At 42.1% G+C, this 17816-nt stretch overlaps 1 protein-coding gene across 7 annotated transcripts in view; it reads left to right on the top strand.

The window, feature by feature from the left end:
* The window catches only part of BPHL (biphenyl hydrolase like), a 69342-nt gene that overhangs the window by 35114 nt on the left and 16412 nt on the right, over positions 1–17816 (top strand). For 5 of the 7 annotated variants that reach the window (XM_033934838.1, XM_033934840.1, XM_033934839.1 and 2 more), the window contains one exon: positions 5497–5628. In XM_033934838.1, the coding sequence (XP_033790729.1) occupies positions 5497–5628 (132 nt within the window). Of the gene's footprint in view, positions 1–5496; positions 5629–11056; positions 11167–17816 lie in introns of all 7 variants that reach the window. The other 2 variants (XR_004538447.1, XM_033934841.1) reach the window with 1 other exon arrangement.

The following is a 17816-nucleotide window of genomic DNA, read 5'->3' as shown; positions in this document are numbered from 1 at the left end:
GGGGGAGATCTGCAAAGGGTTGGGGAAGGAGCAGGGACAACAGGACAGGACACAGTAGAGGTTGCTCCTGTCCTGGCTCACTGCTGGACCACAAGGGCTCAACGCAGACCTGGGGGATGTCTGCAACAGGTCAAAGAGGGGGCGGAGGTACAGAGCTGGCAAGACAGGAAAAGGAGGGATTTCTCTGGTTCCGGCTCACCACTAAACCACCAGTATATGTACAGTACTTAAATATAACCCCTCAGTTAATACTCAAGTCAACCTTTTCCCCCCCTTTTTTGGGAGAAAAATGGATATCTCAGTTTATATTTGAATCAGTTTATATTCGAGTATATACAGTAGCATACAAACTTTATGAAATAAGTTAATTTTATAAACTTATATATATGTGTTTGTGTGTGAATAAAGTTAATATAAGAAAATTAAAAAGCACAAAAGTTTGTCAATGTTGTCCTAAAAGTGCAGATTGTGGGTAATGTCACATAGAAAATCCTGAATATTATGGGAGGCTCACTGTGCAAAAATGGACAAAATACAATCTTCAAGGCTTCCTTCATCATTTTCCTGTTGGCTTCAAGGGTTAATGCCTTGATTAGATTAACAGTATCTCCTGCAGTCAAATGTAAGACATTGAAAACATAACTAATCCAAAACCATCTCAATGTCCTTGATGTTCCTTTAATTTTCTTTTAAACTTTTTTTTTACTTTTTATAGGCCTCAGACTAGCCATTAGGTGCCATGCATTTCTATGGTCACCAAACAAACTTATGGCAATGGCATCCTCATTAGCCCCATTATATATTTTTTCACATTTTTCTTATTTAAAGTGCTCAGTGCTATTTTTCTTTAGTGTCTCATATAACTAATTCTTAAAATTATTATAACTTAATTGACTTATCTTAAGTCAGTCTTGTCTCATACTATCATCGGGAAGAGACCTGTCATTCCGACATGTTTCGCCTTCTGGCTGTTTCAAGAAAGGTCCCCCCTTTTCAAACTTGTTCGCACTATCCCGATCTGTATAATGCTTCTTGAGATAAGATTAGATTAAAGCATTTGGAAGGAAATTCTAAAACAGGCGCATAAATGTGGATTCCTTATTGATGCTGAAAATAATTGTTAAACGCCGTTAGAAACCACAAAAAATGGCACAGTTGAGGCACCCACTGGCGCCTAAATAAAAGGCACCGGAATCGCACCTACCTAGGCACTTTAGGCTGCTGAACATCAAAGTAAGGTGTGGCCAACGCTGGAAGTGGCGTTAGGCAGCCTACGTAGGCATGATTCACACAAAGATAGGTGGCTGAAATATAGGCCCAGAAAACCCTGGCCTACATTTCAGCCATCTACCTTTGCTGGGGGATCCTGAAACTAGTCTGCAGCTTGCAATCAGCTGATCATGGCAGGGGAATCCCCGATTAGCAGAGTTGGCAGGACTTGCTGAAATTGCAGCTTCGAGGAGTCCTGCCAGTTCAGTTAATTAGGGGAGATTCCCTTGCTGCAATCACACCCTTGCTGTGGTGAGCAGAAGACCCTCTCCAATCGATAGGAAGGATACCCACTCCCTTCTGTCTAAGGACACCTCCCCTACATCCACAATCAGCAGGAGGGATGCTCACTTTCTCCTGCCTGAAGGACACCCCCCATACTGGAAGACCAGCAAGAAAGATGCCCACTCCCTCCTGCCAGCAGGCCTGCCTCTTCAAAATGGCGGGCCTTCCACTTTCTAGTTCATCCTGGGAGGGGCCTAAGGCCCTAATTGGCCCAGATGGGGCCTTAGACATCTGAGATGCATTCCCTCCCCAGTGCATCCCAGGTGCCTAAGGCCTCACATTTCCCGACAGAGGGAAGGATTCCAGGTCAACTGCGGGCTGCACGTTAGTGATTGACCATTCTTTATTGCTTTGACAGCTATGAAGATAAGTACTTGGCTGTATGTAACTTATATGTAAGAGTGGAGTTTTTTTGAGAGACCAATGACTTTGATAAGCTCTACTACAGGACTTTGATGTACTGAAATATACAGCAAATTCATTATCTGAAGTCTCTGTTTTTCTCCACTATTCTGAGTGGTCTGCCTCTTTGTTTGATACAGTGGTCTTTGATCTTAGTTGTCGTCTTCTACTATATTTTGTTTTAAGAGTGCCTCTTGTTCCCGTTGGAAGAAATAAAAGTTGGAGTTGTTTTTACAATTACTAGATTGGTCTGCTTCTTCTCAAAGAGAGAGGGAGACAGTGTGAAGAGTGCTTGCGACGGCCTTCCAGCCTGGTGCTGGTCCCGGCTCACGGTCCTACGTCCAAATTTGTGGGTGCTATTGCTGAATTGGGCCCCCTGCTGGCAATATGACTTCCTTCCCTCCTCCCCCCCCAAGTAATCTGGCATACTATACCGCCAATGTTAAGCAAACAATCAAAACCCATAATAAACATTCCTTGAAAGTTGCTTCCTAGGGAAAGAGTCCTAAGCTATGTTAAGTTTCCAAGTTTTATTAATCGTTTGATATACCGCCCATCTCGGTGGTTCACAAAACACTATGTAGAGAAAAGAAAAGGGAAATCATAATCAGACCGTGCATGTTCTCTTTACTGAATGCTTGGAGGTCTCACCTGTACGCTGCTTCCAAGAGCAAGAAATAATAAAATGTTTTCGCAAAGAAGTATGGTTATGGATTCCTTTTTAAATCTTTGAAAGGGTGTTTCCATTTGTAAATAAAAAAAGGAAGCTTATTTCATAGTGAAGGTCCAACAACAGTAAAATTAGAGGAATATATAACATCAGAACAGACCTGTTGGAAAGATGGTACTGTTCTCTTCTGAAATGATTGCAAAATGCATGTAGGGTATTAATACACAGGATAGGAATAAGTGAGACCCTAAATTTTCTATTTTATGAACTAAAGTTAGGATTTTGGGCAATCAGTGTTCCAATATAGGCTTGCTTATTATACACTCCTCCTTCAATATTCGTGGGGGTTAGGGGCAGAGCCAGCCCACAAATATTGAAAATTTGCGAATAACTTTTGGGCCAACTCTGACTTACCCCCGCCTCCCTCCTGCCTTCCCTCCAGCATCCCGGACCTTACCTGGTAGTCCAGCGGTCTTTCGGGGCAGGAGCAATCTTCCTACATTCCTGCCCTGTGCAGGTCACTCATCCAAAATGGCTGCCATGAGTTCTCATAGTCTCTCGAGAAGGAGGTGGGGTGATCCGGTTTTAGGAACTCGCAAATAATCGAAATCGCGAGTCCTAAAACCATGAATCGGGAGGGGGAATTGTATCTATATTTAGGGATTCTGCCAGGTAATTGGCCACTGTTAAAAAACAAGATACTGAGCTGGGTAGACCCTTTGTTTGTTCCAGTATGGTAATTCTTATTTTAAAAGATATAAACCAACTAACAGCTTCCAGCCCCTGTGACTACCCAAATGTGATATTTCAATACCTAAAGCTAAATCAGGATAAAGGTAAAAAAACAAACGGATGTATGGAACAACACAAAGTAGGTCAGCTTATCCTGGGGAAAAGGGTTCAATGCCCATTGCAGCTCCCTGTGACACTGAGCAAGTCACTTAACCCTTCATTGTCCCAGGTATAAAATTAGTGCTTGTATATCTGAAATAATAAAACGCTAGCCGCGCATGCGCACTCAACTGCGTGATTCCATTTTCCCTGATCCGACATGTAGGTCCGTGGCCTTGCAGGAGTGCGCATGCGCGACTCCCCAGCCTTGGCAACACAAATCGGAAGACGCTGGACAGACAACCCCTGCCCTCTCCAAGCCGGGACCGCAGCCAGCCAACGATCGCCTCCACAGCCCGACGACTCCCCCCTCCCGCACCAACCGCTGCCGCTCCTGTTTGAAGCGGCCTGATGAGGTTCGCGAACGGCTGTATTGAACCTCGCAGGCCGCTCTCCACATGAAGCATGTTCCCTCCGACGTGATCGCGTCAGAAGGAACATGCAACCATATGGAGAGCGGCCTGCGAGGTTCAATACAGCCGGCAGCGGCGGCAGGAACCATGGATGGATGGGAGGTAAGAACGGGAGGGGAAGCCAAAAAAGGGCTATGGAGCAGGCAGAAAAGGGAGCTATTTTGGTGGGAGGGTTGTGCTGAGTGCACGAAGCAGGCAGGCAGGCATTGCACAACAGGGGGAGAGGCAAAGGGGGCTGCTTTGGGGGGATGGTTGTGCTGGGGGCCAACAGCAATCATGGGGGGAACAGAAAAGGGCCACGGATCAGGCAGGCATGCCACAACAGGGGGCCAGAGGGAGAGCGAAAGGGGGCTGCTTTGGGGGGAGGGGTGTGCTAGGGGCAGACAGCCATCAGGGAGGGGGGGGAGGAACAGAAGGGGGGCCACGAAGCAGGCAGCCATTGCACAACAGGGGGAGAGGCAAAGGGGGCTGCTTTGGGGGGATGGTTGTGCTGGGGGCCAACAGCAATCATGGGGGGAACAGAAAAGGGCCACGGAGCAGGCAGGCATGGCACAACAGGGGGCCAGAGGGAGAGCGAAAGGGGGCTGCTTTGGGGGGAGGGGTGTGCTGGGGCAGACAGCAATCAGGGAGGGGGGAGGAACAGAAGGGGGGCCACAAAGCAGGCAGGCATTGCACAACAGGGGGAGAGGCAAAGGGGGCTGATTTGGGGGGATGGTTGTGCTGGGGGCAGAAAACAATCATGGGGGGAGGAATAGAAGGGGGCCATGGAACAAACAGGCATTGCACAACAGGGGGATAGGGGGCTGCTTTGGGAGGAGAGTTGTGCTGTGGGCAGACAGCAATTATGGAGGAGAACAGAAGGGGGCCACGGAGCAGGCAGACATTGCACAACAGGGGGAGAGGGAAAGGAGGCTGCTTTGGGGGGATGGTTGTTCTGGGGGCAGAAAGCAATCATGGGGGGGGAATAAGGGGGCCACAGAGCAGGCAGGCATGGCACAACAGGGGGGCAGGGAAAGGGGGCTGCTTTGGGGGGATGGTTGTTCTGGGGGCAGAGAGCAATCATGAGGGGGGAACAGAAAGGGGCCAAGAAGCAGGCAGGCATTGCACAACAGGGGGAGAGGGAAAGGAGGCTGCTTTGGCAATCAGGGAGACAGACAGAAAGAAAGACGCACAGACAGGGGACCAGGGAGAGACACAGACACAAAGAATGACAGACAGACAGCGTCCAGGGAGAGAGAGAGAGACAAATAAAAAACAAAAAAAGACATACAGATATCTACTCTAGCACCCGTTATTGTAACGGGCTTAAACACTAGTAATATATAAACTGCTTTTAATTGTAATCACAGAAAGGTGATATATCAAGTCCCACCTCCTTTCCCTTTTTCTCCTAGAGGTGTTTTACAGAAAAATCTAGAATGGTGTGTAATCCTGCTCTGATGTAAGAATGCACCACTGTAAATTCTGTTTTTAATTGGAACATGATGATCAGTATGAAGAAATCAATTAAAACATGAAAATCCTGTAAAATGGCCTCTTTCACATATTTCCTGTCACTTTTCACAGCTATTCGTGATATTTCAAAGTGGAGTGAGAAAATGAGGAAACCCTTGGAAGATATGTATGGAACAGAATATTTGGCTAAAACCTTTGATACATGGGTTACAGGAATAAGTCAATATAAGAATAATCCAGATGGTAAGATTCATGAAAAATTAATTTGGTGTAATAGTAGGTGTAGATGAACCAGTGTGGAGAAAAGACTGTAAGTGCTGCTTTTTTTTTTGACAGTGGGGTTAAGTGGTGACATTTTGGTAGCTTTAAAGTAATTCTCAGTAAGTTCATTCACATTTTCCTGTGATGCAGAGAAAATAGCTTTATGAAGCTTTTTATTTTAAGCAACAATAAAGAAAGTGAATATGTCATTTTTCAGATGTGGGATGAGTTGTAACCAGCTTTATTTGCTGTGTTACCTGCCATGTCATCAATGATCATGGGGCTCATTTTCAAAAGAGAAAAATGTCCAAAAAATGGCATAAATTGATATTTGAAAAGTCCACATTGTCATTTTTGAAACACATTTTTTTAGATTTTCTATGTTGTTTGTCTGAAGTGCCTCTAAATCTCACGGGGGTGTATTGGAGGCGCATTTGGGGTGGGATTAAGACGGACTTATGATTTGGATGTTTTCCTGCAATAATGAAACATTGCAGAAATCATCCAGGGCAAAACTTGGACGTCTGAGGATAGACCTGTTTCAATAAGTGCCAATAAGAGCATAAGAATAGCCTTACTGGATCAGACCAAAGATCCATCAAGCCCAGTAGCCCATTCTCACGGTGGTCAATCAAGGTCCCTAGTACCTGGCCAAAACCCAAGGAGTAGCGACATTCCATGCTACCGATCTAGAGTAAGCAGTAGCTTCCCCCATGTCTTTCTCAATAATAGACTATGGACTTTTCCTCCAGGAAATTGTCCAAACCTTTCTTAAAACCAGCTTTAAAAAGGTGTCCAAACTGACCAGATGACCACTGGAGGCATGAAGGTGTGGCCCTCCTTACTCCCCCAGTGGTTACTGACCCCCCCCCCCCCCAAACATACACTGAAAGATGTGAATGAAACAGTACATATCGGCCTATATGACTGCTTCAGATATTATGGCCAGTCCTATTAGAGCAGCAAGCAGGTCTCTGGAGCCTAGAGGTTACCGTAATGCAATGGACTAAATAGGGGACCTAGGCCCATATCCCACTGTAACTAGTACATTTGTAGTGGAAAGTGTGAGCCCAACTAAAACCTAGTATACCTACATTTAGGCGACACCTGCAGGCATAAGAGATATTGGGGAGGTATATAGTTTACAGTAGGTTGTGGGTGAGTTTTAGAGGGCTCACCATACAGTGTAAGGGGGTTGTGTGTGAGATATTTACCTGGTACCTTTTATGTGCAGTGCCCCTCTGCTCTGCTGGGATGTCTATGTGGACAGTCTACTAAGAATGTTGGCTCTTCCTACATCCCAATGGTTGGTTTTTATGCATTTTTCATTTGGACATTTTTTCCCCCAAAAAAACTGGTTCAAAAAGATAGGCACACTAAGGAGAAACACATCTAGGAAATAGCCATTTTCCAAAAAAATTTTGTTTGAAAATGGTAATTTTCTCCACTGTATTTTTGGACATTTAGATGTCATACTAAAAATGCCCCTCTATATTACTTTGCCAGTTCTTTAAATGCTTTCTGATTATGCATGTAGGTCAAATCACATTTACCATTTAAAATACCTTCATAAATATATTTTTTAATTAAGAGTTGAGTAAGTATTCTTTTTGACCTATATTGTCATTTTAATCTGCTTTTGGTTTTATGAGGCAACTACTACTGCTTATTTCCATAGTGCTACAGGATGTATGCAATGTTGAACACTAAACACACATGAGACAATCCCTGTTCAACAATCTGTTCAAGATGGACAAATAGTGGAGAAAGGAATGTTTTATCAATACCAGAGAAAATTAAATATGTTTTTTATTCAAAGATGCCTTTGAACTCTAAATACGCTTTCCTTATCCTGTCTCTTTTCTTTCTTTTAACAGAATCTTAACAGCACAAAATGTGTCTTCCCCTTCCTTTTGTTTGTCCCTTGTTTTTTTTCTTAACTTTATTATAGTTCCTTCCTCCTTTGTCTTTAGTTTGAAAATATCTGTGTTTTAAACTAATGTACCCCTATTTTTATCAATATTGTACTTTTGCCTAGAATTTTGATAGGCATGTAATCAAATTTTAAATAAACTATGAAACTATGATCAACTAATCACAGTTGTAATCTTTAATCTACCCTTGATTGTATTTATTGAATCTCAACTTCTTGATCAGTGGTGCATTTAACTCTCTGGCTGCCTGCTGGCCCCCTTCAGCAAAGGTGCGGTGTCTTGGAAGGGTGCCCCCCCCTAGATGTCACAAAACCCAAGTGCCCTAAAATAAGGATGGGGGTCATGCAAGATCACTATTTTCAGTAACAGAAGAGGGCTTCCAGTGGTGGGGCAGCTGTACCTAGGCAATTGCCTATTCTGCCTAGTAGAAAAACCACCCCTGTGCATGAACATAATCCCAGACTGTTGCAGATAATTTGTTGGTCTTTCTGGTGTTTGACTGCGTTGTCATTTTTTTTCCATACGTCTTATTGAAATTTTAACATGTTATATATACATAACAATGAACCACATAACGTAGATACATATAATTTTGAAAATATATATAAAAGTATCCTGCAAGGAAATTATTAAGGCTTGGATTCTCTAAATGGTGCCAGATGGCACCCAAGCTCAAAAAAATGCCATTTAAATAACGTTTTTAACAGTTTCTCAAGGCGCCTAAAAAATCGGCACCAGAATCACTCCTCCGTAAGTGCTTTAGGCCACCTAATGTTACTGTAGGTATAGCCAGTGGCGTACCAAGGGGGGGGGCGGTCCGCCCCGGGTGTATGCCCAAGGGGATGCACAGCTGGCCACCCACTTGGGAATAGGCTGCCACCGGGGAAAGGCTGCCACTGCTGCCATCGGGTAGGAAAAATTATTTTATTTTCAATTTAGTGATCAAAATGTGTCCATTTTGAGAATATATATATGCTGTCTATATTTTGCACTATGGCCCCCTTTTACTAAACCGCAATAGCGGTTTTTAGCACAAGGAGCCTGTGAGCATCGAGAGCAGCGTGGGGCATTCAGTGCAGCTCCCTGTGCTAAAAAATGCTATCGTGGTTTAGTAAAAAGGGAGGAGGTATATTTGTCTATTTTTGTATAGTTGTTACTGAGGTGACATTGCATAAAGTCATCTGCCTTGACTTCTTTGAAAACCCGCGGAATATAAATGATAATTAACATTTTCTCTGCGTACAGTGTGCTTTGTGTTTTTAAAATTTTATTGTTGGTAGATCATTTTGACTTGGCCACGAAGGTAAGGGGGAGGGAGGGAGGGGAGCTGCTGAAAGATATCTAGTAATCCTTGCAGGCTTGACTGTACAGGGAATTATTTTTGTAAAATCATGTTTTGTTATGTGACTGGCATTATTTAGACTTTAATTTCTATGAATGAATAGAATGAAAATGATATAAAATTACTTGCTTGTTTTTATGTTCATGCGCTGAAGGAAAGTGGCGAGAGAGTGGGCTGAGGACGCTGAAGGGAAATGGGGAAGAGAGAGTGGGGAGAAGACGCTGATTTATAAATTGACAATTGTACAGAATATTGTTTCTTTTTATACTTTAATATAATAAGTTCAGTATAAAACAATTCAAGGCTTGTGTGGATGGAATCAGGTGGTTTGTTGGGATGGGGACCGAGCTTACTGGGATTAGTCCAATAAAATGGTATTTTCTTATTTCTCATTGTTTTATTTTTATTTGTTAATTTGTAAAGTGGTGATTGTTATGTATCAGTTTTTTCAAATTTACATCTACTGTCTTTATATTTTGCACAGTATTAGAGGACATGTATTACTGTTTTTGTGGTGTTGTGGTGTTGCATTGTATGCAGAGTCTGGTTTCTTGCAGTTTAGTTTAACTTTTGTCTACATATTTCCATTTGTAGGTTGTGATTATTCCATATTGGCGAGGGTGTATCTGTCTGTGTGTATGAAAGGGACATGGCTTTCTGATAGCATCGACTGTACAGGATCAATTGACTGTGCAGGATCTGGCTTGTTTAGTTTTACAATGTATGTGTTGGTATTCTAGTGCTCACTGCAGTGTTTAAGATGCTGCCTTTTTCTAGGTACACTCTTGTGCTATATGTGGATTGTTACTAAAAATCATATTTTTCATATAGATGGGGGGGTGTCAAAAAAAAATGATGGGCCCCGGATGTCACATATGCTAGGTACGCCACTGGGTATAGCTAACGCCAAAAGTGGCATTAGGTGGCTTAAAGCACCTACAGAGGTGTGATTAACATCAAAGGTAGGTGCCAGAAATGTAGGCCTGGAAAACCCTGGCCTACATTTCCAGCATTTACCGGTGCCGGAGGTGTGATTCTATAACTGACATTATCGCATGATTGACACGCGATTGGCAGCTGCTTTTAAAATGGCCACTGACAATGGCACCGGTTAGAGAATTGTATATACTATACAAGGGAGTGCTGAAAAATGCTCAGTCCAGCCAAGAAGGGTATACATGGAACCATGAAACTTACAAGTTATTTAACATATTCATCCTTAAATTCAACACACTTTGCACATTATGCTCTATCTCTTCTTTTCTTGATCCTCCCTCTAAAAATATCCTGATTCACTCTCTTGTAATTTCAACCATAGCCTACTGCAATGCTCTTTATCAAGGTATAACCCAGAAAGAAATCCGCTGCTTACAACTATTGCAAAATACTGCTGTCAAATTAATCTATCATGCAAAAAATTGGGCCATTTTAATCCTCTCCTCTGTAAAAGCACATTGGCTACCCATTACTCATCACCTCACCTATAAAATACTACTCCTCACCTTTAAAACAAAAAACTCTAAACCAACTGGCATTCAGAGATAAACTATTGATCCCATACTCATCATCCAGGGCCCTTCGATCTAACAATCAAAACCTACTTTTCATACATCAATACATGAACTGTTTTACGATACCACTCGCAAATCCATTTTTTCAGTCAGGGCCCCTTGTGGAATGCCCTTCCATTAGATCTTCGATTAGAGAACTCTCTTGAAAAATTTAAAGCTAAACTTAAAACTTTTCTCTTTAAAGATACCTATACTCTTTAGTACCAGTTCTCGTTTCTCAAACCCTCAACTCCCGTGAAGCCTTGAAACACCAAATGCTTCTTTTGAAGCAATCCCCACCCTAAATGTCTCACCACGCCCCATTTACCTCCCTTTTTTTTTACAAATTTTACTTCGATGTATTTAAAAACTTCCCCTCCCCAACTTCCCTTTTGTTCCATATACGTCAATGTGAACCTGTCTAGCATTTTTAATATTTGATAAGATATTGCTTTTATTTACTTTTTTTAATTGCTTTTTAAAATCTCATTGTACACCGTTAGACACTTGTTTTGATAGACGGTATATAAAAAATAAAGAAACTTGAATCACTCGAAAATTGTCACCCTTTCATTCTTTTTAAGGTTTGGAAACAGAAAATAGTCAGATGGAGCAAGATCTGATGAGTACAGTGGATGGTCTATGCACTCAGTGGCGTAATAAGAGGGGGCAGACCGCCCTAGGCACGTTTGTGGTGAGAGTGCCGTCACATCTCCTCCCACCATGTCACACTCAACGCCCTCCTTCCCCCCCCCCCCTCCATACCTCTTCAAATCTTCATCAGCTTGAGCAACTTCACAGGCCTACTGCTCACAATGGCCTAGCTCCCCTCTGAAATCAATTCTGGGTCGCGGGGCCAGGAAGTGATGTCGGACAGAAAACCAATGCCAGGGAAGGAACGGGGGAGTGGAAAGGAGGGCGCAAGGGGGGTGTCATCACCCCAGGTGCCTCCTACCGTCGCTATGCCATTGTATGTATTGAAACCCCAAGTGCATCAAATCATCCATCGTTTTGCCAGCTTTGTGAACAGGTGTATTGTCTTGCAAAAAGAGAACTCCTTTCCATTGCTTCCCTCTCCTTTTCTTTTTTCAATGCTTCCCTTAATCGGCACAGAAAGTTACAGTAGTATTCTGCATTAACTGTTTAGCCCCTTGGAAGATAGTCAGTCATTACAACACCTTCCTGATCCCAAAACACTGTGGCCATGACCTTTCCTGTTGACTTTTGGGTCTTGAATTTCCTTGGCGAACATGAGTGCTGCCATTGCATGGACTGTTGTTTTTTTCTCAGGATAATAATGGTGTAACCATGTTTTATCAACAGTTCCTAGTCATTCCAAAAAATTGCCACCAGCTCGCTAAAAATGCTGCATTATCAACTTGGAAGTATCCACTCAACGTAGTTTCTCGTCAGCATTCAAACATTTGGGCACCCACTTGGCTGACGGCTTCTGCATACCCAACTGCTCGTGGATTATACACCCAACACATTCCCTGGATATCTATAGTGTCTCAGCAATTGTTTTAGCCAATCTGTCAAAATCAGGTCCTGGACATAGCCAACAATTTCATGAGTTGACACCATTTGAGACCTCCCAGACCTTGCTGCATCTTCGGTCTCAAAATCTCCACACTGAAAGTTTTCACACCACTTCTTCACTGTGGAGTATGATGGGCATTTGTCATTCAATGTTTGCATCACCAAAGTAAAATAAAAGCATAGAAAATAGCTTTGGAAATCTGACCAGACTGCAAAAGCAGCTGCTAGCAGGATGAAACGCATCTGGTATTCACTGCAGAAAACAAGCTGAGGCGGCACCTGGTGTTCCCAGAGCATGAGAATTACTGTGGAAATTCGGATATCTCTAGAAAAGCTCTAGAAAAATTGTTTGTTGAGTTGACACAAGATGACGTCATCCTTGTGTGAACTGTAGTCTATTTTCAGGAGCAAAACTTAATTTGTAGACAAAAAAGAAGTGGATATGTGGAGCCATAGAATTGGTCAGACCAGGGGCAGGAGCAACAGGAGAAGAGGGGCTGGAGTAGGAAGCAGTGTAACTTTGCTTTGCTCCAGACTTACCCCCTTCCCCTGCTCTTCCCTGCAGTCTGCCTGAAAGGAAGGAACTGGAGCATGACACTCCTGCTACCCTGGCTCTATTATCTAATAGCTGCTTAGGAGAAATTATTGTCCTTTAGCAACAGAAAATAGTTTGATCAAAGACATATTAATACGTGGTTGGAAAGGGATGATTCTGCGTGACTGTTTCATTGCAGGATATTTCATCGCAGCCTCGCTGAAAAAGCTATAATGAATTGTCCCATTCCGTTACATTATATCACCTCATCCACTTCATAGATCTTTTTTTTTTTTTTCTATTAATCTTTATTCGTTTTTAAAGCTCACAATAAGTGTAACAAATAATACATTCATTTATACTTTAACATCACTTAATAAATCTTCAAATTCTAACTCGCATCAAATAACCCCCCTCCCTTATACCCAACAGTTATTCATAAACAAAAGAAAACATAAAATATTCCCACCCACCCCACCCTGGACGTGTATGAACAAAAGGTAAAAAATTAATCTTTATTCTATGCAGTAATTTCAATCTTTACAGTATCTTGTTAATGGCTCCCAAATAACCTGAAATTTCTTAAAATTTCCTTGCTGCATGGCAATTATATTTCCCAGTTTGAAAATGTGACACAAAGAGTTCCACCAAAAGCTTTAATTCAGCCTATCCCAATTTTTCCAATTATTTGTAATCTGTTGTATGGCAACCCCTGTCATAATGAGTAGAAGCTTATTGTTATTAGAGGATATTTGGTTTTTGCCCTCATTGACATGCCAAACAATACAGTATCATAGGATAATGCCACTGGATTATCTAACAAATTATTTATTTGACCCCAAATTGATTTCCAAAAAGCAAGTATTAATGGACAATAGAATAACAAATGATCTAATGTCCCAGCTTCAAGATGACAGTGCCAGCATCTATTAGATTTAGAGCTAACTTCTGTAAACGAACCGGGGTCCAAAATGCTCCATGTAATAGAAAAAACCAAGTTTGTCTCATAGATGCCGACACTGTACATCTTATCCTCCAAGCCCAAATACGTGGCCATTGAGATGCAGTAATTTGATGCTTGATCTCAATGCTCCAAATGTCCCGAAGACCAGTCTTTGGTTTTTTATTTAAAAATCCAGATATTAATTTATACCACTGAGCGGCCTGATGTCCCAGGAAGTCCACCTGAAAGCATAAAAGCTGCAAACTATACTGATTACTGAGATTTTTCCATTCAGGGAACCCAACCTGAATGGCCTGCTTCATCTATAATTTTGTGATTTATTAAGACCAAATTTGTGTTGCAATTGTGAAAAATCAAGCAGCTTACCATCTGAAATGACATCATCCAAAGTACGTATACCCGCCATCATCCAATACTTCCAGATAACCTTAAATCCGCCAATTTGAATCTTGGAGTTCAGCCATAGGGTCTGATGAATTGATTTATGAACCGAAATAGGTGTTAAATTATTCACATATTTTAAGGTTTTCAATGTATCTACTAGGATTCTTCTATTCTACTAGGATCCACTTCATAGATCTGGTTATCCAATGTCAGCCAGACTCTGCAACCAACACCCATTGACGACCCAGTAAAACAAGAACCAAGGTGCCCTCTCCATGTTTCACTCTGACACCCCCGGCACCCTCCCCCCTCTGTTTCTGTTTCTTTCACTAGCGGTTTACTGCTGTCCTCCACTTCTGCCATCTTCACCCCCTCACTGCTCCGACATGCACTGTGGTATTGTTGGCACAGGTATGAATTTGATAGGGGGCTGGGGGATGACTGTGCTTGAGGGAGAGGTGCTGGATCATGGACAGGGAGAAGAGGGCAAAGGTAGGATTTGGGGGGGTATGGGTAGGACCCCTCTTAAAAAAACACAATTCCCTGCTTGAGGGAGAGGTGCTGTATCGCAGACAGGGAGGAGAGGGTGCGGGTAGAATTTTGAGGGGGGTGAGTATGTTCATCTCTTGATGTTTCATGGGCTGATTCAACCCTGAAATTGCCGCAATAAAATGGCCACAATGAATCATCCCAGGCCCTGTGTGGTTGGGGTAACTAACTAGTCATAGACCTAGATACTTGATAGAGGAGTTGTTTTCATGCCAGAACTACAAGTGGGGAGGATTTAAGTGTTTGTGTGGGGGGTGGGGAATGGATTACAGGGCAAGTCATTTAACTCTCCATTGCCCCCAGGTACTTTAGGTAGATTGTGCGCCTACCGGGACAAATAGGGGGAAATGTTTGAGTACCTGAATGTAAAAACCGCTTATACAATCTCCATTGATAGGCAGTATATAACTAACAAATAAACTTGGAATTTTGGTTCTCCCATCAAAGCAATAACAAGAGAGTTTGGAACTAATTTACACTTGGGCTGTTAGCTCAACAGTTCAGGAGGGCTGATTAGCCTAAAACTGGAGTAAATAAAATGAGGCCTTTATATTTTGCTTTTGGTATAACTGAATCGTGTTGTGATCCTCAGTGCTAAGCAGATTTTACTCCGAAATGCAAGAGTAGGAGGGCACTTGGGGAAAGCAATTTCAGGTGCTAGGCCATTGGGGAGCATGAAATGAGCTGGAGAAGTAGGGAGGATGATGCAATTGTGATGGAGTGGCAAAGCACAAAGTCCTTTTTAATCAAGACATGGGAGAAATAAAAACCTCCCAATCGGCATGTATGTCAAAGCAGCAACAAGATTAAAGTATAATACAATACAATAAAGATTTTTATATTCCACTGCAACAGAATTGTCCAGAGTGGATTGCAAAAGAAAGAGTTAGCAATATCTGGGAATTACAAAACAATATTTGCTGCTAAGAATGTAAGAACATAAGGGTTACCATACTGGGACAGACCGAAGGTCCATCAAGCCCAATGTCCTGTTTCTAATAGTGGCCAACCCAGGTCACAAGTACCTAGCAAGATCCCCAAAGAGTAAAACAGATTTTATGCTGCTAGAAAGAAGCAGTGCATTTTCACAAGTTCATCTTAATAATGGCTTATGGACTTTTCTTTTAGGAAATTATCCAAACCTTTTTTTAAACCCTTTTAAGTGAACTGCTTTTACCACATTCTCTGGCAAGGAATTCCATAGTTTAATTACATGTTGAGTGAAGAAATATTTTCTCTAGTTTGTTGTAAATCTACAAACAAAAGAAACCCACCAATTCCACAGAAGAAGGGAGAAGCCAGACATAAATAAGAAAGGAAAAGCTTAGTAGATTCACTGCATGCCCCCTAGTCCTAGTATTTTTGGACAGAGTAAACAAGCGATTCACATATACCTGTTCCCCCTCCACTCAATATTTTAGAGACTTCTGTCATATCTTACCTGAGTCTCCAAGCTGAAGAGCCCTAGCCACTTTAAACTTTCCTCAATGGGAAGTTGTCCCATCCTGTTTATCATTTTTATCACCCTTCTCTGTATCTTTTCTAATTCTGCTATATCTTTTTTGAGATGGCCAGATTTGCATATAATATTTGAGCTGCAGTCAAACCATAGAGCAATAAAAAGGCATTATAACATTCTTAATTTTGTCTTCCGTTCCTAATAATTTCTAACGTTCTGTTTGCTTTCTTAGTCGCCACTGCATACTGAGCAAAGGGTTTCAATGTATCCTCAACAATGATGCGTAGATCCTTTTCCTGGGCCATGACTCCTAATGTGGAACATTGCATCACATAGCTATTCCTCTTTCCCACATGCATCACTTTGTACTTGCTCATATTAAATGTCATCTGTCATTTTGATGCCTAGTCTCCCAATCTCGTAAGGTCCTCTTGCAATTTTTCAAATTACCTCACTAGTTATTCCCATCTCTAGATCATTTATAAATATGTTAAAAAGCAGTGCACCCAGCACAGACCCTTGGAGAACTCCACTATTTACCCTTCTCCATTAAGAATGCTGACTATTTAACCCTGCTTTCTGTTTTCTATCTTTTAACCAGTTTTTAATCCACAATAGGACATTTCCTCCTATCCCATAACTTTCTAATTTCCTCCAGAGTCTTTAATGAGGTACTTTGTCAAATGCCTCTTGAAAATCCAGATACACAATATTGGCCATATCTCCTTTATCCACGTTTATTCACCCCTTCAAAAAAAATGTAATGAATGGCGAGGCAGGATTTCCCTTGACTAAATCCATGTTGGCTTTGTCTCATTAATCCATGCTTATGTATGTGCTCTGTAATTTTGTTCTTTATAATAATCTCTACCATTTTGCCTGGCACCAATGTCAGGTTTACTGGTCTGTAATTTCCCAGATCACCTCTGGAACCCTTCTTAAAAACTGACATTACATTGGCCATTCTCCAATCTTCCGGTACCACACTGGATTTTAAAAGATCATTTACAAATTACTAACAATAGTTCTGCAAGTTCATTTTTCAATTTTATCAGTACTCTGGGATTTAAAACAGACCTTCAAAAATTTCTCTTTAATGGTGCTTTTCCTCATTCCTGAGTCATTACCCCCTTAAGTGCCTGAGTCATTACCCCCCTTAAGTGTAAAACCACTTCAAATGCACTCTTAACCACCATCTCACACATACTTATTACTAGCCTTTATTCTACCTCTCCTGTCAAACATTGTAATTCATTTTCTCCCTGTCTTACCTTTTTGGGCTAGATTCACTAAGCAAACCGATTGGTTTGCGACCTGATTTTCCTCCAGCCCGATTCACTAACCTCTGTCCTGATCATCCTCCGATCCGCGCATGCAAATGAGGGGGAACGGCATTCAAATGTAGGCAGACAGCGATTCACTAACCAAAAACTGCAACACCGACTGGGCTGGCTGATCAGCAAAGAAGCAACTGCTGGGGACCAGTCGTTCACTGCTTTCCGACTGCATCTCCTGCTCTCTGCCCCAACTTTGCAGCTCTGCCCCGTACTCTCCTGCTCTCTACCCCGGCCTTCCCCTGCAGTGTGAGCCTGTGGGTTTAAAGCGGATTAAAACCACGGGCTCGCTGGGCTGGCTAAAAAGTAAAAAAAAAAAAAAAAAGGTCGCTGCTCTTTAAGCATGCGCAGACCATCTGTAGATTGTCACCAACACTCTCAGGACAATGGGACAAGGAAATACTCTTGTGGGCCACTGCGGGCACCACAAGGAAAGGAAAAATAAAAGTTTAGTGCAAGGATTCACCAACAAGCTAGGTAAGTATTTGCAAAAACCATGACTGGATTTATTTTGTTCCATACAAGTAAATGGGCTGCTTCACTTGTCTGTTTACATACCAGTCATAACTTAAATGAAAAA

This window comes from Geotrypetes seraphini, chromosome 2, assembly GCF_902459505.1.
Source record: "Geotrypetes seraphini chromosome 2, aGeoSer1.1, whole genome shotgun sequence".
Lineage (NCBI taxonomy): Eukaryota > Metazoa > Chordata > Amphibia > Gymnophiona > Dermophiidae > Geotrypetes > Geotrypetes seraphini.
This window is presented reverse-complemented; position numbering and strand designations above follow the sequence as displayed.